General features: G+C 34.6%; 1 protein-coding gene across 1 annotated transcript; it reads left to right on the top strand.

The window, feature by feature from the left end:
• Positions 1–1,602: 1,602 nt before the first annotated feature.
• LOC105318059 (alkaline phosphatase, tissue-nonspecific isozyme) lies at positions 1,603–14,492 on the top strand. The gene is made up of 9 exons (XM_011414952.4): positions 1,603–1,845; positions 9,377–9,603; positions 9,829–10,015; positions 10,111–10,283; positions 12,217–12,427; positions 12,598–12,741; positions 12,858–13,049; positions 13,217–13,342; positions 13,435–14,492. The coding sequence occupies exons 1-9, from the start codon at positions 1,806–1,808 to the stop codon at positions 13,710–13,712; spliced, it is 1,578 nt and encodes a 525-aa protein (XP_011413254.3). The 5' UTR covers positions 1,603–1,805; the 3' UTR covers positions 13,713–14,492.
• Positions 14,493–24,129: the final 9,637 nt, after the last annotated feature.

The following is a 24,129-nucleotide window of genomic DNA, read 5'->3' on the forward strand; positions in this document are numbered from 1 at the left end:
TTTTCTATTAGGATTTGCAAATTTGTAAATTTCATTCGGCTAATTATGACATCCGGTAAAGCCAAAATTCATTTAATTCATATTATAACATTTGTTGACTTTGTTCAATTTTTTTCATTTTTTTTTTATTTTCTAGCTTTACATTATATACTTTGTAAATGATTTCGCTTTTCATCTTTTGTTCTGTTACATTTTCCGGTTCCGGCAAGTTATACCGGTATATCCAAGGGAACGTGTATTTATTTTGACAAACCAACCGTATACCTCAATCCAAAGAATACCGACCTCGTGATAAGTCCTTATTTACTGAAGCTTCCGGCGGTCAATTGAATGTTATTGTTAGAAGCATTCGCGACATGCATAAACAATCGCTTACTAGATTTATTTCTGTTTTGATGAGATATCTTCGTGTATTTCCGGTTGGTTCTTACAAAATAGGTTTATGTCTATACAAGACAATTTGGTTCGATGATCTTTGTTATGAAATTCAAGATAGTAAATGAAACACATTAATGAAATTAAAACACTGTTTCGATTTTTTTATTAGCTCAATATGACTTTACCCCCCCCCCCCCAATATGTAATTTAAAGTTATTTTTCATTTTCATTCATTTAATTTTCTCAAACTGATTTTATTTTTAACAATATTCAAGTAGAGACAAGATGGTTATGCCGTAATAATGAGATATTTTTCGTAGTTAATTAAAAGTAATTTTTTATGGCGTTATTCGACTTTCGTGTTCAATATCAGTCATCACAATGTCAAATAATGTACATATAAATTGTTGTCATTGTCACAGCAGGAGTATATATTTTATGTGAAGAGATACTAGTTCCGTTGCCTCAGAATAATCGCCAGAATATTAAAAAGTTGAAGTAAAATGTTGAATCTAATATATAGCTTATTTCAGATATAAAGAATAATGTTCTTATAAAACCGGGTTGAGATTGAAATATGAATTAGCGGAAAGTTAAACGAATTTGCAATGTGAATTATGTTCTATCATAATTTCTTTTGGGATTTTACGACCATGTCAGACACAACCGAATAAGCAGACAAAACACTCAATAATATTTAAGGATTTTCAAATAAAAAAGACTTGTTTGATTTTTAGAGTGTGGCTTTTTCTTGCATATATTGAAGTAAACTGGTTTCTCATGACAAGATGGTAAATCCTCAACACCTACTCGCAGAATGATGTACTCATTGTGGTAAAATCAGACATTAGAAATAAATATTTAAGTCTGTGGTACAGTTTGAATAGCACACCGGTGATGCCTTTTACTAGTATTCAGTTTTCAAAACGGGTTATTAACTATGTTGACTTTAGATATCATTGAGTATTCCGTAAAATCAAACAGAAATTCATTCGGGGGGGGGGGGGGGGGGTTATCAATGGTGCGTACGTACATGTATATATACATTCATAAAACAAAGAAATAAAATACTGTCTATACCAAATATCTGTTACAAATTCATAAGAAGCTGGATTTCGAAAAAAATCGACCCTTGTATATACTAGTATATATATGCCATTTTCTAAAATTTTTGGCTGGACGCATTTAGACATTATCGCTACCCATAGAACCCATCTTCATTGTATACATAGCCATGGGCGATGATCCGCATTAAAGACTACGAGAGGAAGTGAGCGGATATTAACCTTGGCTATTGAAGATGTTAAGAAATTCATGGTGTTCCAAGCAAATGAACTTATAGTACGGAGAACGTTTTGAATTCTGCTCCGTGTGTTCGTTTAAACCATTTAAATACATTTGGTTTGTGGACCGCCGTAGTAAGCAAAATGTGGCGAAGGGTGTTTGTTGTGTTGCTGCCTATTTTCGGTAAGTTATTTTTTTATGTAATGAAAACTATATTTCGGGAATGTTAGGAACATGTAATTTATGAACTTAAAGAAAACATATGCAATATGCATATAGGCATTGTTCTAGGGTTGTCCCGACGATTTTCAAGCCAGGCATTTGCAAGAGATTGTAAATGCATTGGTTGAGCAGCATAGTAGATGGAAGCTGTAATACCTACGTTCTTGTACATTTGCCAGGACTGTAACGATCATAAGTTGAATCTCTGATTATTGTTCTTTTAGAACCTTTCATTTAGAGTTGCTCTATCAGGATCGTTCACCTATTACCTGTTTCTCAATTCAACATCAATGTTTGTTAAATAGCATAAAATTTGTGTGTTTTCATGCCTAGGCATGCGCTTTATACGGATTAAATGATGGGTGTATGAGCAGGACATCTAGTGTCTGGGCCGATAGAATTTACATTTCCAATCTAAATAGCATACATTTAAACCTGCTTCTATAGTGCAAACAAAAAAACCCCAATGAATATGAACTTTAAAAAGTAGACGATGTCAATGTTGGCACGACTTTTTTATAACGAGTTTTAAAGTTGTAATAAAATGGGCATGCAGTGTTCAATGCACTCATAGTGTACAACGCAGTTTGAAAAACTACGCAATTGAATTTTTCTTTCAAAGTATGTTAATTTTGAGCCCAAGTCAGCCCATTTTGAAAAAAAATAATAATTTCATTTCAAAGTGCATTATATATCGTGGATAGTTTAGTAATACTTTTACTTACATGTACAATAAATAATTGTTTAACCTTGTTTAGTTCAATATATAAACTTGTCATTCGTTATTAGGATTTCCATGTAACAATTACTTTTAAAAATGTAAAATCAATTTGTTTAAAAGTTTATTAGATTTGTTTTCTTTTAAAGTACAGTCAATAAAGCGCTTTTGTAAAATTATTATTCTTGATATTGTTTGTTGTCAGATGTATATGTAACTACTTTTTGTGTATATAGAACCAAACTGACTGTAAGGTGCCGTGGCTTGGGGTGCATATGGCTATGTTCACAAGTCTCTTGTCGTTGTCTTGACTTTAGGGCCGAGAGTCCGATACCCGCTGGTGGTGCATTTAGATTTTCCTTAAAACATCCGCCGTGTTCTATCTCGACATAGTATGGTTATGCTGTATAAATCTTCTGTATATCATACAAATAGAGGAGCAGTGTGTATATAGAGAAAACGTGACAGAAGTCATGATAAATAATGATAATACCCCATCATATACATTTGACATTGTGAAGCTATTTTTGTAGTCGGAGACGGTTTCCGTCTTGCCAAACCCACCATACTCTTCAGATCTAGGTTATATCACCTGTTCAAATAGATGATTAGTGATATCACCTATTTCAATAAATGATATCACTAAATGATAATAAATACTAAAACTACGCCTAATACCATCGTTTGGTCAACTCTTTTTTTCAAAATCATCTTTATTTACAGCAAAGTTTATCCCTTTTCCAGTTTTTAACATATACTTAAATTTGTTTGCTGAATACAAGATGTTTAGGAGGTAAAGATGGGGGTGAGGGATTCTTTCAGTGATCAATTTGAATTACGTACTGATGATTGAACTTTATCTTGGTTGTCCTCTCTCCGTTTTCAAAGATGGTTAATCATATTTCCATTGCTGTTTACAAGTTATCACACTGTTAATGCGTTTGATTTAAACTGTATAATTTGCACAAAGTTTATAACTTTTGTAGCTTAACGGAAAATGCAGACATTTCTTTCTTTAACTACATGCTTCCTATGCAGTTTTCTCGAAGTTCTTATCGGAAAAGTCCGAGAATTCATATAAAAAATGTGCGTATTTCAAATACATAAAAGAAACTACTTGTTATGCAGAATAACATATCGTTGATTTAAAAGAAATAATAATCGATAAATCAACTCCCTTCAGTACCTCAGTACTTTGATTGTAGATGTATTTACATAAAATCAAGGTATGGAAGCATATTCGTAGTCTAGACAACCAAACATTATGGATATTGATCACTATTAATACTGCACGTTAATTTGTATAAAGATAGTTTTCTGATCTAAAGCAAACTAGATTTACACAAGCGTCAAAAGAATGTCCACAATTCATTTGTTTCCCTTTTATAAAATACGTATGCCTTAAAATGTTGAGTTGAAATGATTGCATTACATTGTAACAATTTTCACAGATATACAAACAAAGCGAATTTTTTTTTTTACTGATTACTGAACAAAACATAAGAGACAAAGACAAACACACAAACATACACTCATTCACTCACACACACATTCAAAGTGTACAAAGTCAAATCAAAGTACTGAAGAACTGATGGGAGCTGATTTTGTCGATGTTTATTTATTTTAAAATCACTAATATGTTATTTTGCATGACAAGTACATGTAGTTTCTAATTTGAATTACGCACATTTTTATAATTGAATTTTTGTACTTTTTCGACAAGAGTGTCGAGAAACCCCCATATGAATCATGTTAAATAATATTTAAAGATAAAATTAATTCAATCAAACTATGTATCAGTAATAGAAATATTTCTCGAAAATTGCATGGATCCAAGCAATATTGAACTCTAGTCTCGTTCAACCAAACGCTCGACTGACACCGTAAAACTCCGACAAGGATTTACGGAGACAGCCGAGCGTCGAGTTGAACGAGACCATTTTGAACTCTGGCTTAGGAATACATACGAGTCGTAAAAAAAATCATATGCTAGTAATCATCATTTTGAAGAAAAAAAAATCCATTCTTAGTTATGCATACATGTAATTAAATTGTGTTTGGGTGATGAATTAAGGAGAGAGAGAGAAAAAAAAATACAAACCAATGTTATGCCAAAGTTATACATGTAGACGCTTTAATAATTTAATAACATGTCGTAACTCCAAAACTATAAGCCTGCAATTCAATTCATTGTATGCTTAGCTGCTTCTTTCTAAATTTACACCACTAAAGTATTATGGGGTGAAATTTCGATAAACTACTACCAATGACATTTTTTTAATGAATCTTCAATATTACATTCTTTGATTTGTTCTCAATTTACTTTATGTTTATATAATATTTATCTTGGAAAATATCAGTTCAAAAACATTTGTTAATGTAAGGCATACTTTCTTAATCGTCTTAAATGAACTTTTACTCCGTGGAGTTGATGTACTTGACTCTCTTAAATAGAATTTTTCACCGTGTCTTATGTCAGTTTATGCTTATAGTGCAAATTTCTGTTTTCAGTCTTATTTATATTGTGGTATACACCCTTGTCATCGGTCAAGAATTAAGCTTTGGCTTGTTTGGGTGCAGTTTTTGGATTTTCAAAATTCATCCTGCCGGCATAAGTTCATATTAAGTGCTTTTTACTGGAGCAATTTAGTCTTATTATCGCCATATACAAACAAACATTATTTTAAAGGGTTAAAAACAAGTAGTGCACGTTAAAATGTACCTTTAGAATAAAATTTGTTGTGATTGACATGCAGAGCGTGACGGTGTCAAGTAAAACACGTTCTTATCATTCTCGTCTACTGGAAAGGTCGAAATATTCTTGTCTTTTGGAACGATAATCAGATTAGAAATACATTTTATTTAGCATAATAAAAATAAATTCTTCTAAAACATTCTTATTAAACATGATATAACATTAATAGTAACGATCGTTTTTTAAATATTTTTTGTTATAATGCAAAATTATGCAAATTATGCAAAATACCAAACATTATATAATCCAGAGACACTTTTTGGGTGTTTTTAAATGGTATTGGAAATATATGAAACGCTAGCCACTTTAATGTATATGCATATTGTCTTAAAAGATTGTAATGGGTTCTTGTAACTTTTAATTTAAATATTTCTTGAGCAAGTTTTAATCCCTGAAAAAATTTAAAGGAGAGTCCCTTATCCCAACGTGTCATATTCTGCATATGAGCTGCAATTTCTATTTGCATTTTTTATTTGAAAATTGAAATTTACCATTTCAGTGACAAAGCAATTACAAGTATGGTTGAAAAACTTGTATTGTGAATTGTTTCCTGAGAAAAGCCATAAAAAGACTGAAATTGAAGTAAAGTTACATTAATGCCATCCTGCACAAAAAATGAGGTAGCTAAATATACTCCATTATCATGCACGGATCCAGAGGGGGGGGGGGGGGGTCCGGGGGTCCGGACCCCCCCCCCCCCCCCTCGAATTTTGCCCAAAAAGGGGTTATCAGATTCGATTGTATAAACAAAATTGAAAAACCACCACTATCCAGTATAGATCTGACAAGATGCCTATTAGGCTTGTCATTCCAAAAATTTGTGATGCAAAACAAAAGAAGAATGTTCAAGTCCTGCATCTTGAACTACTAGACCTGATAAGTCGGTTTGAAAGATTTTCACTACTGTTCTACAGTAACTTGCATGCAGTTGCATGTTCATCCACACTGGCCACAAAGAACTTATATCCACCGTAAAAAAATATTTATATCCACTGTAGCAGGCGTTACATGTAAGTGCTTGTGTGGCGGCCATAAAATTACCCCCTTACTTCACTCTTAACAGTTATACTTACTTTCTGGTCTTTCGAGATCATAAGTCTGTTGAAATTCAATGATTTTGAAAACAGAATGCCGCTTAAGCCGGTGCTCTGGGGGCCCTGGCAGAGTGGCATATTTCAGTACTGTCAATCAAACATGTACTAAATAAAAAAAAAAAAAATTAAAAAAATAAATATAATAGAAAAAATAGAAATGTCCTATTGTGGAGGCCTCCACGGGGCTAGAACTGGAAACACTTATATTTAATTAGCGGCTGACATCCACATTTCCTTGAAATAAGGTTGTATCTTTTACAATGCATCAATATGTTGGTAGGCTCTATCGGACCCCCCCCCCCCCCCTGGGAAAAATGTCTGGATCCGCGCCTGATTATGCTGATTTTTATATTCCTAAAAAAATATTAATATACAGAATCCATAAGTGCAATGTTCAGCATTGATTCACAAGAGTTGTCAAATATGTCAAAAAATATGTTGTGTTCCACGCAAAAGACTTTATGGCACAGTAAACCTCTAGCTTTCAATCATTTTAAAAAATCAAGAAAAATGAACCTTTGGTTTGATGGCCGCATACGTAAGGGGTGTTTGTTGCATTGCTGCCTATTTTTACTCAGTGATATTTTGGTGTAATGAATATTCATATTGTGGGAATTTTAAACATATGTATTTTGATGTAAAAAAAAAAATAAAACCATACTATTTAGAAAAAAATAATGTATGAGTTAGTTCTTACAATAATAATAAATTCATTAATGTCAATATTGTTGAGATTTACATAAGATAAAGCCGTGAAAATTTCATATTTTAAATGTTATTATAAAATCAAATTAAAAATTACTATGACAGATTGACTGAAAATACTGTATGACCTACTTCTACATCAATAACGACGGGGTCATCTCTCTGTGGTCCGTTTGTTTAGATGACTTTTCTCTGCCTCTGCTCTTATTGTCCAAAAGCTTTCAATAAGGCCTATGTGAGATATTGTTAATATTTGTTGAGCCATTGATAAAGATACGCAGTGAAACGGATTAAGATGGAAACTGTAATACCTACATCTGCTAGGACTTCAACTGTAAAACCTACAGTATTGTACATCTGCTAGGACTTTAACTGTAATACCTATATGTACATCTGTTAGGACTTTAACTGTAATACCTATATGTACATCTGCTAGGACTTTAACTGTAATACCTATATGTACATCTGCTAGGACTTTAACTGTAATACCTATATGTACATCTGCTAGGACTTTAACTGTAATACCTACATGTACATCTGCTAGGACTTTAACTGTAATACCTATATGTACATCTGCTAGGACTTTAACTGTAATACCTACATGTACATCTGCTAGGACTTTAACTGTAATACCTATATGTACATCTGCTAGGACTTTAACTGTAATACCTACATGTACATCTGCTAGGACTTTAACTGTTATACCTACATGTACATCTGCTAGGACTTTAACTGTTATACCTACATGTACATCTGCTAGGACTTTAACTGTTATACCTACATGTACATCTGCTAGGACTTTAACTGTTATACCTACATGTACATCTGCTAGGACTTTAACTGTAATACCTATATGTACATCTGCTAGGACTTTAACTGTAATACCTACATGTACATCTGCTAGGACTTTAACTGTTATACCTACATGTACATCTGCTAGGACTTTAACTGTTATACCTACATGTACATCTGCTAGGACTTTAACTGTTATACCTACATGTACATCTGCTAGGACTTTAACTGTAATACCTACATGTACATCTGCTAGGACTTTAACTGTAATACCTACATGTACATCTGCTAGGACTTTAACTGTTATACCTACATGTACATCTGCTAGGACTTTAACTGTTATACCTACATGTACATCTGCTAGGACTTTAACTGTTATACCTACATGTACATCTGCTAGGACTTTAACTGTTATACCTACATGTACATCTGCTAGGACTTTAACTGTAATACCTATATGTACATCTGCTAGGACTTTAACTGTTATACCTACATGTACATCTGCTAGGACTTTAACTGTAATACCTACATGTACATCTGCTAGGACTTTAACTGTTATACCTACATGTACATCTGCTAGGACTTTAACTGTAATACCTATATGTACATCTGCTAGGACTTTAACTGTTATACCTACATGTACATCTGCTAGGACTTTAACTGTTATACCTACATGTACATCTGCTAGGACTTTAACTGTAATACCTATATGTACATCTGCTAGGACTTTAACTGTAATACCTACATGTACATCTGCTAGGACTTTAACTGTAATACCTATATGTACATCTGCTAGGACTTTAACTGTAATACCTACATGTACATCTGCTAGGACTTTAACTGCAATACCTACATTATTGTACATTTGCCACGACTTTAAGTGCGATACATACATTATTGATAATTCATCAAATAAATGAATGACATTCTTAATTTTGATACATAATTATAAGTCATAAACATATAAATTTCTGTTTCAAATAATATTTGTCAATTAATCAAACACTGAAAACTCATGAATTGTTGATTCATGTTATATATGACACTTACTTATAACTTAAATTGTTAAATTGTAAGTAAAAATTTAAATTGTTAATTTTTAAACTTTTAATGTACAGGTAACACATAATTTATATCATTATTTTTATGCATTTTATATGGTTGAGTATGGTATGAAGTCATATAAATCATCTAAAGTAGTTTCAAAATCATTTTTGAATCAGCAAAGAACAGGTAAAGATAAAAAAAAAATTGACCCTTCAATAAATCTGAGTATCTTTTTTGTTTACTTATAGTTTGGGTGTGAGTTGGGTCTTTATATACAAGTTGTATCATTTTACTTTGATGCTCTTTTAAATAAGGTATACATACAGTACATGTACAGCATTGAAATAACAAAAACACGTAACAAATTGTTTAAAAATGCAGGGCTTTGTTCTGAGGATTGGAACAGGATGGCCAAAGAGACGCTCACTTCTGCAATCAAGATGAAACCAAACACCGGAGTGGCAAAAAACGTCATCCTCTTCATCGGAGATGGACTGGGGGTATCCACGCTCAATGCTGCAAGGATATACCGGGGACAGAAAAACAACAAGACTGGAGAAGAAACTGTGCTAGAGTGGGAAAAGTTTCCTTATGCCGCTTTCTCCAAAGTGAGGCTTTTAAAGAAGAGATTCTACCAAGTTACATAATGAAGTTGTTTCATTTCAGTTTCAACTTATGTCCTTAATATTGAGTTTTACAGTAAAAAGGACTATTAATTGTATGATACATAATATTTGTTACAAGTATCTGAAAACTGTAATAAAAGCAAAGAGTAAAGATAAGTAACACTGCATATGGCACGTAAGACAAATGCTTATGTTTTATTTGTTTAGATTTATGGTGCGGACAAACAGATTCCCGATTCGGCGCAAACGGCGACCGCCATTCTAGGCGGGGTCAAGGTCAATTACAAAACTGTTGGGGTCACGGACGCTGTCCCGGGTGAAGGCTGTGATAAACTGTTAGAACTCGGAGAAGCAGGGAAAGTGGTATCTGTTCTCAGGAAAGCCCTCAGTGAAGGTGAGTTAACATATTCTTTCGATGATACACGAACAGAAACATGCAGCTTTTTCTATCAATTATTGCCATCGCTGATAATGGTTTGACATATGAAGGTAAGTCCACTGGAGTGGTCACCTCTACGAGGCTGACTCACGCGACTCCGGCCGCCACCTACGCCCACTCAGCTCACAGGAACTGGGAGTCGGATGTTGACGTCATTGATGAGGCACGCGGGAAGTGTCGCGATATCGCCTACCAGCTGATCCACAACAACAGCGACATCCAAGTACGTTAAGGATTGTTTCTTTTTATAGCGTTTGTTGTTGTATTTACGCCTTATAAAAATTCAAAAGGACAGTATTTGTAGTAGTTACCCCATATAATATTGTTGGTTATGTGCAGATACCCGATGGGCGTGGTCATAATGACACGAGGGAGCGTAGCTCCCGAGTGTCGTTATGACCACGCCCATCGGGTATCTGCACATAAACAACAATATCATATGGGGTAAGTTACTTGTACCATAGTTTACAATTATTCATTATATCTTATTATCATGGTAATATCGGGAGTGCACCTGCCTCTAAACAATACGGTGCCAATGCGTTGGTCTTTATATATGTAATTGTACTTTGTGAATTTCCCAAATGACTTTCTATCCCCGACAAAGATTAATTATTCTTCCTTTTTTTTAAATCATAGCCCTAATGCATAGATCGACTTCTCATTGTTTTGATTTTATTTCATATTCATTCATTTTCCGACTTATAGTATCGATATTTGCTTCAAAGAATTAAACGTATTAACACAATTTCAAATGTACGAACCCTAAATTGTGCAATGCTTCTGTTTAAACAATTGAAATTAAATCTAAATTGATGAAGGTAATTATTTTTTTTAAATCTTATTTGATACTCTGTATCAAATTATGTTTTTTAAAAGTGGCTGAAAAAATATGTACATATATATTTTGAACAAAATCAATCAATTTAAGCAAAAAAAAATTTATTTGAGAAATGCATGTCGCGAAACCGTGAATGGTTAATGTCAATTTCGATTGGCTACAGCTATTCACTCTGTCCACAAAACAAGTTTTCTATTCAAACGCTTTCCTATCACGTGATTGACTTTCTATAACACCTTTAAACAGGATACCCCTATTTCATTTAACACACGTTTCTCTACTTGTCCGCACACATGGAGAGGAATATTAAAATAGAGTCTTTCTGACAAAGCCATTGCCGATATTGTTTTGTCTCGAGCTAAAAATGAGATTTATTCGACGAACTCAGTTAGTCGAGTCATTTATCCGTGTTGAGTTTTGGCAATTTTGATCTGGAGGAAACTCTTACTGTTGTATACTATGGACGCGCTAAAACAACCTTGTTGATGTTGTTTTTACTCGAGATAGTGGGCGGAGTTTTAAAAAAGTGTGGGGTTTGCACAAATAACCCACACTTTTAACAATAGAAAACTCGCCAAGCTATGGTACAAAGGACTGTATCGTGCTGGAATCAATTACAGTGTCACCACTTACAAAACGGAAAGACGATCTTAACTCAGTATAAAATAAACATTTTTACTGTGCATATATATATGGAAAACAAATGCAACTACGCCTTTCAAACTTTATTTGAATTGTTCGTAATTCTGACAAGAATTTATTCTTATATAACAAGTATACATATTCACGCGAAGTTTCACATCTATATACATGTATATTGAACTTAAGAAATATGAGCTGGTTTCATTAGTCACATATTGGCAATGCGATCATCGTTATTTTGCTGTCATTTACAGCACTGATCGAACTAACTCTGCATTCTCACTGGTATAAAAGTAAACATGATAATGTAATTTACAATATGACACTTCGTGATGATCTATCATCTATCACGGTATGAGGGGTTTAAAAACGGACATTTCCTCTATCATTGCTTTGATAATCATTTCGAAATTCAGAACAGCGTATGCTTGCATATAGTGTACTGTATATGGTTTGTTTCTTGTCATTGAAGTTCTTAAGGTGCTTGTTTCAACTAGATTTTCCAAATATCGATAGAGTTCCTCCAATCAGTCCTTAAAGAATACGTTTGAAACAACTGTATGTTTATTGTTAAAAGTGGTTTCTAATAAGTAATCCCTTTGTTTTACCAAAGGTGATAATGTTGAAACAACCAATTTCTGTTTTGTTATTTTTATTTATTTTCACCTGTTAGGTACTTTTAGGTGGGGGGAGGAGAGCCTTCTATCCAACCAACTATTCTGACCCGGAAACAGGAAGAACGGACGTAAATAAAAGAAACGATACCTATAATCTTGTAGAAGACTGGCTAAATATACAGAGAGAAAAGAACAGGAAGCACAAGTTTGTGTGGAAAAAAGACGACTTTGATAACATTGACGTAAACAACGTCGATTATGTCCTAGGTGAGCGAATGATGTGGAATCGGAGGAAAACCAGTAGCGAAAAATACGTTTAGGATCTTAGGCGAAACACAATTAGTTCATTATGTATTGTGTGTCCATTGAAATCTAGTCTTAGTATACCAATAAAGAGTGGAAACTTTCTTTTAAATTTTCATCTATATATTTTCTAGGACTATTTAGTCCGTCACACATGGCGTATGAAATAGAGCGCGACAAGACCGGAAATGGAGAACCTTCATTATCGGAAATGACGTCAAAAGCAATAAACATTCTTAAAAGAAACAAAGATAAAGGATTCTTCTTACTAGTTGAAGGTAATGATTATAGTCAAATATTGCAGTATGCAAGCGTCCGATAGTATGCTATATAATATAGCTTTTTCTAATAATCGACCGCATAATTATATTTTATTTTCTTCTTTTAATGAAAGGCGGATTGATAGATATAGCTCACCATGACAGCCTCGCTAAGAAAGCACTAGAAGAAACTTTACAGTTTGAGGAGGCTGTGAAAGTAGCTGCATCAATGACCAATCAAGAAGATACTCTTCTGATTGTAACTGCAGATCACTCGCATCCATTTTCATTGGCTGGTTACACTAAGCGCGGAAATCCTGTTTTGGGTTTGAAAACCTTTTTTATAAGTTGATATAAGAATCGACTGGAGATGAATGCAAATATGTTTATTGATCTTGTATAACATTATCAATTCTTAGACGCAAGAAGTGCAATTGTTTCAAAACTAAAGACATGTTCGGTAACATATTTATGAGTGTATTTTATTCTGTAGGCTTGGTTGATGAAGAATCTGCCAGAATTGAACCTCCTTTAGACAAGAAACCATATACGGCCCTTGTGTATGGCAATGGTCCTGGATATAAAGCCGATAGAGAAAATTTGACGGGCGTAGACACTGGTAAAGGTCTTCTTGTAAAACCTCTTGCAGAAAAAATTCTATCGAAAATGATTTGCCATGCTCACATAAATGCATATTGATTCTATTTTAAGCTGCTGACAACTACATACAACAGTCGGCAGTTCCTTTAGAATACGAAACGCACAGCGCGGAGGATGTCGGGATATTTTCTCAGGGTCCCATGTCGCACCTGTTTCATGGCGTCCACGAACAACACTACATAGCGCACGTGATCCAGTATGCGGCCTGTATCGGGGACTACAGAGAGAATTGTGATAGAGAGGAGAGAAGCACCAGCGGCTCTACAGTCCCGGAAGTACTCTGCTGGCTTCTACTCGCATCGTTCTTGGCTTCCAGAATAGGGACTTAAAATCTGCTTAGAAAACGATATAAAAACCAAGTGTCTTCATTGCGATGGACAGAATGGACATTGTTCTTCATTTTTTGTTAAATATTAAACACATGTAAATTTATATCCAATTTATACACAGAAAATCATTACGGTCTATGTAAACCTTTAAACTTTACTATAATCTTAGTTTACTTTGTGTTTTTAATAGGAATGATCTGATTCGATAAAACTAACCAATGGGAATAACGGCCAATGAGAGAGTAAAGGAAATTGTTCACCAACCTCATCCATATGCACACAAGAACTAGCGTAACTTAATTCTTAAGTAGATATAGTAACTATATGCATTTGAAAAAAAAAAACAAATTGTGTTGTATAAACATTTAATAATAATGACTGTTTAATTACAAATTTTCCAACATTAAGACACTGAAGAAATTAAAAGAAAGTAACTTGAAGGAAGCTTGAAGGTAACTGACCACCCCAAACGTAACATGTAGTTATCAAAATGTAAAGATGAACAAAAATCGAATTGTTTATCACCTGAACACGTGCAATATTATTTTTTATTGCTTCATATACAATTTTAAACACTTTTATGCATATTGTTACTTACATTTTAACTTTTCTTTTAGGACAAATGAGCATACGTCACGTTATTTTCATAAAATCATCATGTTGTTTTAATAATAGACATGTCTTCCTTCAATGGCAAACCTACGTCTATTCTACATCGTAAACATGTGTATACATACGTTTTTATTTTTATGTTATTCAATAAAAATTGATAATACCGTGTATATTGTGCCTTTCCCCTTTTTCGTGTATTCTGATTAACATACCCTGATCATATTTTCTAACCGGGGGTAAAACTATACTTTAAATTGATTTCGACCATCAAGACTCGATAAGGATGGGTTAAGGTCATATATGTAATACATCTTCAGGTCGTGATAATATTTTAGTAAAGAAGATATATAAAATAATTAACAACAACAGGAAGATGGCCCAACTCTTTCTTGCTAGCCGTGTGATCGTAAACCTTTGGCTAGAGAAGGTAGGCCAACCCAAGATTGCAAGAACAGACGACGGACGGCGTGGTTAGTTAAGAGACTAAGGATAGCATGGCCGGAAGGAGAAGATGTAGCAGTGTAGAGGTACTTCGATCACGATGACAGCAAGATCCCTGAGTTAACATTGCAAGGGACTGTTTTGAGGAAGATTTTTAAAAATTACCAACATTGTGTACAACATAGGGAAAAAGAGATTTGTGACAAAAGGAAACCAGAGGAGCGAGCGTAAAGAGCAGACCCCAAATAAACGTGAGATCAGAGAATGTCGCCAAGAACCTAAAGCGTTGAACAAACTGTTTAGAAGAGCGACTGGGAACTACTGTGAAAGCATTGATGACAAATGATATCAGATCAGAGCTATCAAGACTACGAAGAGCAAAGCTACTGAGGCAGAAGAAAAGGAAAAGAGAGAAGAGCTCTGCAAGATTTGTCAAGAACCTATTCAAATTTACCAAGGAGCTCCTACGAAAAGAAAGGTCAGGAACACTTTACTGTTCAAAGGAAGAAGTTGAGGAGTATCTACATGAAACACACTCTGACCCGATGAAAGAGGAGCAATTATAAGATGTGTCAAACGTTATTTGGGAAATTGTGGGAACTTTTCCGAGTGATCTGGAGAAAAGAAACAATACCAGCATGCTGGAGAGAGGCAGATATGGCACGCCAAATTCACAAAAGTGGGCTAATCGAAGTTTCACAGTCGATAAACTAAGTTTAATGGTTGTAAACTATAGTTTTCGAACAGAAAAACTATGGTTAACGACGATGATCTATACTTTACATCCGTATACCACAGTTAACGCGATCATCTGTTTCAGAAATGTAAAACTATAATTAACACTGAAAACAACAATTTGCGATTGAAAGACATAGTTTATCTAATAAATATAAGTTCATGATTAACAACTCTTAACTATAGTTAACGAAGGTAAATAATAATTTTCAGATGGGACTCTATATAACAGTATATCAGCAAAATTTATCGTTAATGTTCTTTGCAGACATATCATCTTAGATTATCGTACGTAAACTAGTTTACAACCGTGAAACATAGTTTTATAGATAGATGAAACCTATAGTTAACGAATTGTTAACTATAGTTTGCGGTTCGTAAACTATAGTTAACAGTCGGTAAACCTGAATAATCAAATGTGAAACTTCGTTTAGCTCATTTTTGTGAATTTGGCGTGTCATAGGCAGAGAGGTGTTAGAACTCTAGACAATCAACGATATCTAATACAACTTTGCTAAATGTGTTAAAAGAATATTCAGGACAGTACTAGCAAAGCTGATAAATACAGAAGGCTGACATAGCAGTGTTCTCCGGATGCATGGAACACACAAGTGTTGAAATCCAGCTCATTATGGAGAAAAGAATTTTGCAGCAGTAAGAATGGACCTAGTCAACGCCTAAAGATGTGTCCCCAACATGCTGACCGAGTCAGCAATAGAGCTATACCATGTACCTGGAGATGTGCAGGAGATTGTCAAGAGTTATTTCGGATGAATACAGATCCGGGTCACTGTTGACGATTTCACCCCATCCAGGCAGAGAATAGAAAAAGAGATTGTCACCACAGGGTGTACAACCTCCAGTTCTCCAATATCCTGTTTGTAATGGGAATGTGGATACTGACCAGATCTACCAAAAGGGAGACAAGAGGGCCAAGGATTAAGTCAGGGATCTATCAACCACCAATAAGGACCTTCATGGATAACCTCACAACAACAACTTATATAGTCGTATATAACTCATATACAAGCAGGGTGTATTCTGTCAGCTTTGGGAGGTAGCGTTCCGTAAGTACGTTTGAAGTTCAAGCCAAAGAAATCTAAATGTATTAAGGAAGGGCTGTTTCAACAGACCTGTCAATATGCAAGATCAAGGAAAGGAAATCCAATTAAATGCTTGGGAAGACACAAAGAAGAGGTTAAAAACATGGCTGAAAATAGTTGACGGCAGTTGGTTACCAGGAAAGTATTAGGCGTGGGTATACCAGCATGGAATCTTGCCAAGACTTATGTGGCTGCTCCTTATATATTAAGTAACCATACTGCTACAGTTGAGGCCATGGAAAGGAAAGCGAGTGGGTATCTGAGGAAATGGCTTTGATTCCCATCATCGATTGGAATTTACGGCATCTCAACCAAATGAGGCATACCAGTATCCACAGTGGTGGAGGAGTTCAAGGTTACAAATGTCCATTTGGTAATGGTTTAAGAGACTCGGCAAATGACAGGGCTGCTTGAGCAGGGATCCAGACAAGGACAGGAGGAAAGTGGTCAGCAAAAACATCAGTGGACCAAGCAGAGATTATGCGTCACTTACGATATATCATCGGAAACACAAGACTTGCAAGACGAGGCTTGGGACTGTCACATTTCCAGCAGTGGTCTAAAATATCAGCAGCAGAGAGGCGCACTATGGATCAGGCAGAAGTAAGGCGCACAGAGGATGATCAAAGGAAAGCATGAGCTATTGAACTTGGAAAACAAGGGGTCTGGATAAAGTGGAACATGTGAGAGCGGGAGTTAACCCGGGCGGAACTGTGGAGGAAAGACCAGTTCAGGATATCGTTCCTCGTGTGGTCAGTATATGACGCACTAAAATCTTCGGTAAACTTGCAACAGTGGGGACTAAGTGAAGACTCAAACTGTAAGCTGTGTGGAAAGAGAAGGACCATGGCGCATGTTCTATCAGGGTGCCAAGTAGTCTGACTCAGGGGAGATATAGATGGCGATATGATAAACTCCTGCGGGAGTTGGTTGATATGCTGGAAGTGGAGAGGAAACGGTAACGACCATCAGACTCGAAGCAAAGACAGGTACAATTTGGGAGACGGTGAATCTACAGCTGACACAAGTGGCATAACCGTACATCATTGCTGGACAGAGGAAATGACAGGGACTCAGAGTGGATCTAAATAAAAAGTTAGCTTTCTCTAACTTCGTAGAAACTAACCTAAGACCAGATACAGTGGTAGTCTCCCAGAAGTCGAAGACACTAGTCGGAATTGACTTCTACGGCTTCAATATACAAGTTAATCAATTCTTTGTAAAATTTAATTTTATTCCTTTTTCAAAAATGTAAATCTTTCCTTTAATTTACTCAAAGCAGGAAAACCTGGGTATCGCAAATTTTGATCCTTTCAGAACCCGTAAATTTCAACAGTGTTTCTTCGACCTTTGAGCAATTTAGTTTATCGATCATTAAGAAAATATAACTTGTGGGGTTTTTTAGGAAAGGGACTGAAATTTGAACATAATCGGCACAAGTTTTCGGACGTTTTGTACATCGAATTTCAAAGTCACGTGAAAAGGTCAACAGTCGTATATTATGAGTTTTTTTAGGATTTTTATTAATTTCACTTATGTAGAATACATAATCTTTAAAGCTTAATTTAAATTCGCAGTCAAATTTTCATTATTTTGGTATCTACACCTGAATCAATAACGTAGGTAGTTATGATCATAATGATCTTCTTCATTTTTTAAACTTCTTTTTAGTGACCTATTAAACGTAGTGTTGGAAAATTTTGCAGAAGCAATATTTCAACTTTACGTTACATCCGAATTTACGGTAATATACCAGTTAGAATATATTTATAGAATATGTTTATAATTAAATTCGAGATCATCGCACACCCTTTGCCTCGGTATGGCAAATGGGAAAACATAAGGTCCAGACAAGGATTATACGCAGTATGTTATGACCTTGACATTGACGAAGAAACTTGGTACAGGGTCACTGCAGGCAATCATTTGGTAAAGTGTGGTCCATGGAGAGAAAATATTGTTCGACAGGGATTTTTCTCAGATATCTCTATTACCTTGTACCTAGAAGCTGTATTCAAGCTTATCTACAAGCAGTCCTTGGTAATGTTCAAGCAATACATGTATTAGGTTAAGATAAATAAATTTTAGTCAAAAACTTGATTTCAAATGTGTTTTGATCTTTTTTCTAAAACAAATTCAATGGCATTACACACCCTAATACAAAGACAATCTCTAAGTGAACTATAATCCACACTGGGTCAAGGTGAGAGATATGGCCCAACAATTATTTTGCACTGTACTACGACCTTAACCTTTGATCTAGAAACTTGATTCAGTGTTTCTTCATTAAAAGGCACTCTGTGGTTGAAGTAGGATCCAGATTGGGAAAAGGAAAATTTATATGCTGCTCCAGACAAGTGAAGCCAAACTGATACAGCACTGGGTCCTTTATGGTAAGATGTTTGTGTGAAGTTCTAGTCTTTAGTGATGGTATGCGTTGTGTCAAAGCGAAACAATCTAGAAGTATCGAAAATAGAAAACTACTTTTGACAACCCACATCGAGAGGCATCAAGGGATAGTATTTCGCGTTGGATTATATTACCTTTATCATCTAAAGCTGGCATTAAAACTAGCAAGTTTTCTGGCCATAGCGCTGCAGCAAGTGCATTTTCGCGTTATACGGGTTTATAAGTTGACAATATCTTCCTTTCTGATTTAATTTATTTTTAACAAATTAACTTTACATGACTATTATAAATATCAAACATAGGTAATCACAGATTACAAAGCTCAGCGAGACGAGGCATCACCCTTATGAGACTTCACCTTTATGAGACCACCTTTATCATATTAAATGAAAATCATACTTTATGATCTTGGATATTCATGGATTCTGTTTTGACACAATATCGTATATCATCTGTTAAAAAATTGTATGATAATCATATGTTCATATGTTAATCAATACAATAATTTAAAATTAGATATTGCATCCTATCATATTTACAACATATATCATATAATACAATAAAATACCATAATAAACAATGATGAGATATGATATTGTTAACGTATGATATGACATTGTATTGTGTTATACGTTATTGTATTTGATCAAATAATACAATATCATAATATAATAAACAATATAGTATTATATTACAATATCATATTACATAATACATCATAACATTGAAACATATGATATTATATTGTATAATATAGTATGATATTGTATGATACTGTATCATTTTTGTTACATAATATGATATTGTATCATATTATACAATGTTATTTGATACAACATTGTATCATATCAAATGATACAATATTATGTGATAAAGTAAAATATTATATAATACAATATTATATTATACATATTATATCATATGATACAATAATATATTTAACAATATCATACAATACAATTTCATGTGAATCAGATGTGATAATAAATCATATTTTAAACCAATATCATATTATACAATATCGTATGATACGATATTATATAATATAACAGTATCATATTATACAATTTCATGTGATATAATTCTATATTTCAGAAACTAATATCATATTATACAAAATCGTATGATACAATATTATAGAAAATACAATATAGTATCATAGGATACAATATTATATTTGCAATATCTTATGTAATAGTATCATGTGATTAAATAGTAAATTAATAATACAATATAATATTATACAATATTGTATCATAATATACAATACTATACATAACGATATCATGATACAATATCATAACATATCAAAAAAATTTATACAATATCATATCGTATCATATAACTTTTTATATTACATATGATATTATATTGTATCATATTAAACAATATTGTTTCATACCATACAAAACTATATCATAGGAATCATGTTATATCATTTATCAACAAACACATCTATCTATCGGGCAGGTTTGAGTGAGGTAGGAGATTTCTTTAGCATCCTTGATAATGGAGATCAGGCTCTGCATCTGAAGCAACCTCTGCGTTTCATTTATAATATAGTTAAATCAACTATGCAAGCTATCATCTATAAAACATGTGACATGTTCCAAAAAAATTAAACCTCATTCAGCATCCGAAACCTATGGCTCAGATTCAGCATTCAAGCCTGTCAGGTGCATCAGTATACATAAGACGCATCTCCATGCAAGTTTGGTGAAGTTCAGACCAGTAATAACTAAGATATCATCATCAGAGGGCACTAGCAATTAAAACCTTAACCTGCTCCAGCATCTGCAACCTTTGGCTCAGATTCAACATCCATGCCTGTCAGGTGTATCTGTATCATAAGACACACCACCCATTCAAGTTTGGTGAAGTTAGGACCTGTAATAACTAAGATATATTTTATAGCATCCTTGATAATGGAGATCAAGCTCTGCATCTGAACCTTCCTCTGTGATTCATTCATACTACAGTTTAATCAACTATGCAAGTTTGAAAAAGTACTATTATCTATTAAACATGTGACCTGTTCCAAAAAACTTAACCATATCCAGCATCTGAAACCTATTGCTCAGACTCAGCATTCAAACCTGTCAGGTGCATCAGTATCATAAGACGCACCATCCATGGAAGTCTGGTGAAGTTAGGACAAGTAATAACTAAGATATAATCATCAGAGGGCACCTGTTTAAAAAACTTTAACCAGCTCTAAAAACCTTAACCTCCTTCAGCATCCGAAACCTATGGCTCAGATTCAGCATTTAAGCCTGTCTGGTGCATCAGTATCATAAGACGCGCCATCCATGCAAGTCTGGTGAAGTTAGGACAAGTAGTAACTAAGATATAATCATCAGAGGGCACCTGCAACAAAAACTTTAACCAGCTCTATAAACCTTAACCTTGTCCAGCATCCGAAACCTATAGCTCAGATTCAGCATTCAAGCCTGCCTGGTGCATCAGTATCATAAGACACACCATCCATGCAAGTTTGGTGAAGTACGGACCAGCAGTAACTTAGATATTGCTATCAAAGGGCACCTGCAACAAAAACTTTAACCAGCTCCAAAAACCTTAACCTCCTCCAGCATCCGCAACCTATAGCTAAGATTCAGCACTCAAGCCTGTCTGGTGCATCAGTATCATAAGACACACCATCCATGCAAGTTTGGTGAAGTACAGACCTGCAGTAACTTAGATATTGCTATCAAAGGGCACCTGCAACAAAAACTTTAACCTGGTCTAACAATCTTAACCTCCTCCAGCATCTGAAATTTAGGACTCAGATTCAGCATCCAAGTCTTTCAAGTCCATAAGTAGGTCCAGATGCATCATCCATGCAAGTTTGGTGAAGATAGGACAAGTAATAGCTTAGATACAGGACCTGCAACAAAAACTTTAACCAGGTCCGGACGCCGACGCCGAGGGTATAGCATAAGCTCCCCCTGACTTCGTCTCGGTGAGCTAAAAAAGGACAATATCATAGCACATGTCAGGCACGTAGCATCGTTTTTGAAAGTGGGGGGGCCAGACCCATCCAAAAAATCTTGACAAGCAAAAAAAAAAAAAAAAAAAAAAAAGGGAATTTAAAGTTTCCAAAAATCTTCAAAATCCTAATCCGTGGGGGGGGGGACTCAACTATACTTCAAAAAACAAAATTCTTCCCTCCAAATCATGAAATTCCTAATCCGTGGGGGGGGGGGTTATTCAATTTGACTACTCATTTCCTTATTTTCATCTCAATTTTTTACTAACTTCCAAAAAAGTGGGGGGGGGGGGGGGCCCAACTCCATTATAGTTCATTTTTTTATATGTAAATTTTAAAAAATTTGTTGCTGCGAGAAAAAGTGGGGGGGCCAGGCCCCCCCCCCCTGGCCCCCCCCCCCCCCCCCCCCCCCCCGATGCTACGTGCCTGCATGTAGGATGGTCAAATGATAATACCTTTGCCAAATTTTATGATAAAAAACGCTTTCGATGAGACGATCTTTTAATCTGCAGTGAGAGAGAAAGAGTGTGTGTGTGTGTGTGCGCGTGTGTTTTAACATTACTTTTTGTTATACTTTCATGTTAAATACTGAAATCTGATTGGTTAAGGCGCAGTTCATAATACTTTCTATTACCCTCAGCGTAAGCAACGCACTTAGCAACGGGTAACATTAAAAATTGTTACATGCGCGAAAATTATGCGCGTACGGTTCGCTGTAGAATTCACGTTATTCCTATATAAAAGCAGTAAAATTTTCTTTAAAATTAAGACATTCAGTATAACAAAATAAATAGTGCCTGTTTGGGAGAATAACAGTTGAAATTGACACCCCGAGAAAACCATTGTCAACCGACGCGAAGCGGAGGTTGACAATGGTTTTCTCTGGGTGTCAATTTCAACTATTACCCTCCCAAACCGTAATACCCAACGTTCTTTGGTGCTTCAGTTGTCCATTTCTTAATCTGCGACTTTATCAATCAGTGAACAAGAGGTGGGGGGGGGGGGGGGGGGGTTAAAACATTCCAACACTTTTCTCTACCAGTGCTTTTTTTTAATACATTCGATATAGAACACAAACATCTAAAATTGCCATATTATACAAGAAAGTAAAGTCTATTGATGTTTATCTGCCAATAAGGAAAGATGGCTAAACTTCAAATCACAAAAATAAAAGAAAATATCCTTATGAAAATCAAAAATTAAAAACGGCTAAATATAGATAATTCACAAGTGAAAATGAGGCAGAGTATACATAGATTTTACTTAATGAAAACATCTTGGAAAATGATATGTAAAAAATCAGGAAAATAAATACAAACTTGAAATGAACAAAATAATGCATAGGTTCTCCAAGGGTGAGCAATAACCTATTTGTTTGCTGTAAAGTTTACATATACATAAGTTTAAATCTTCCACAGTGTTTACAAGCATTACAGTAATTATAGATATATACTGTGCCCCTGTACAAGAGCTGTCTTCTATATAAACTTCTCTGTGAGCAGGTACTAGTCATTCTATGTATTACCTGTATATCACACTTCAAGTAATAGGTATGCAACAGTTAATTTTTGCAAGCAGGGGCCTTTCGTATTTAAATAATATTTGCTTTATATTTATCATAATGAACAAATTTGATTGTTGATTGTGCAATTAACTATATCTTATGAAAGGAAAGATCTCAAATGTAGTTTCTGTAAATGTCCAGTATAGAAGTCTACAAATGCAAAAAATCTCCCTGTACATAATAGATATGTGAAAACATGTAAAATAAATAAAACAATACGAAAAACAACAAATACATACAATGCAGTAGTAACAGTCTTAACAACAAATACTCTTAATTAAAGACTTCTGAGTGTGGCCTTTCAGTAGTTTCCATGCCAAAATACTCTATATCAAAAAATGATAAATGAAATATGACATATAACAGTCAAACTTCGTTATCTCAAACTAGATGGGACTGTTTATGTTTATAAAATTCGAGATATTTAGGGAAAAACACTTAAAAAGTAAGTGGTTGGGACTTACAAATCACTTTGACACATCTTTTGTATTCGAGATATCATTGTTTGAGATATCAGTCAAACTGTAATATGAATGATGACTATTTTTAAGCTGAAGAAGAATA

Source organism: Magallana gigas, chromosome 3 (assembly GCF_963853765.1).
Source record: "Magallana gigas chromosome 3, xbMagGiga1.1, whole genome shotgun sequence".
Taxonomy (NCBI): Eukaryota; Metazoa; Mollusca; class Bivalvia; order Ostreida; family Ostreidae; genus Magallana; species Magallana gigas.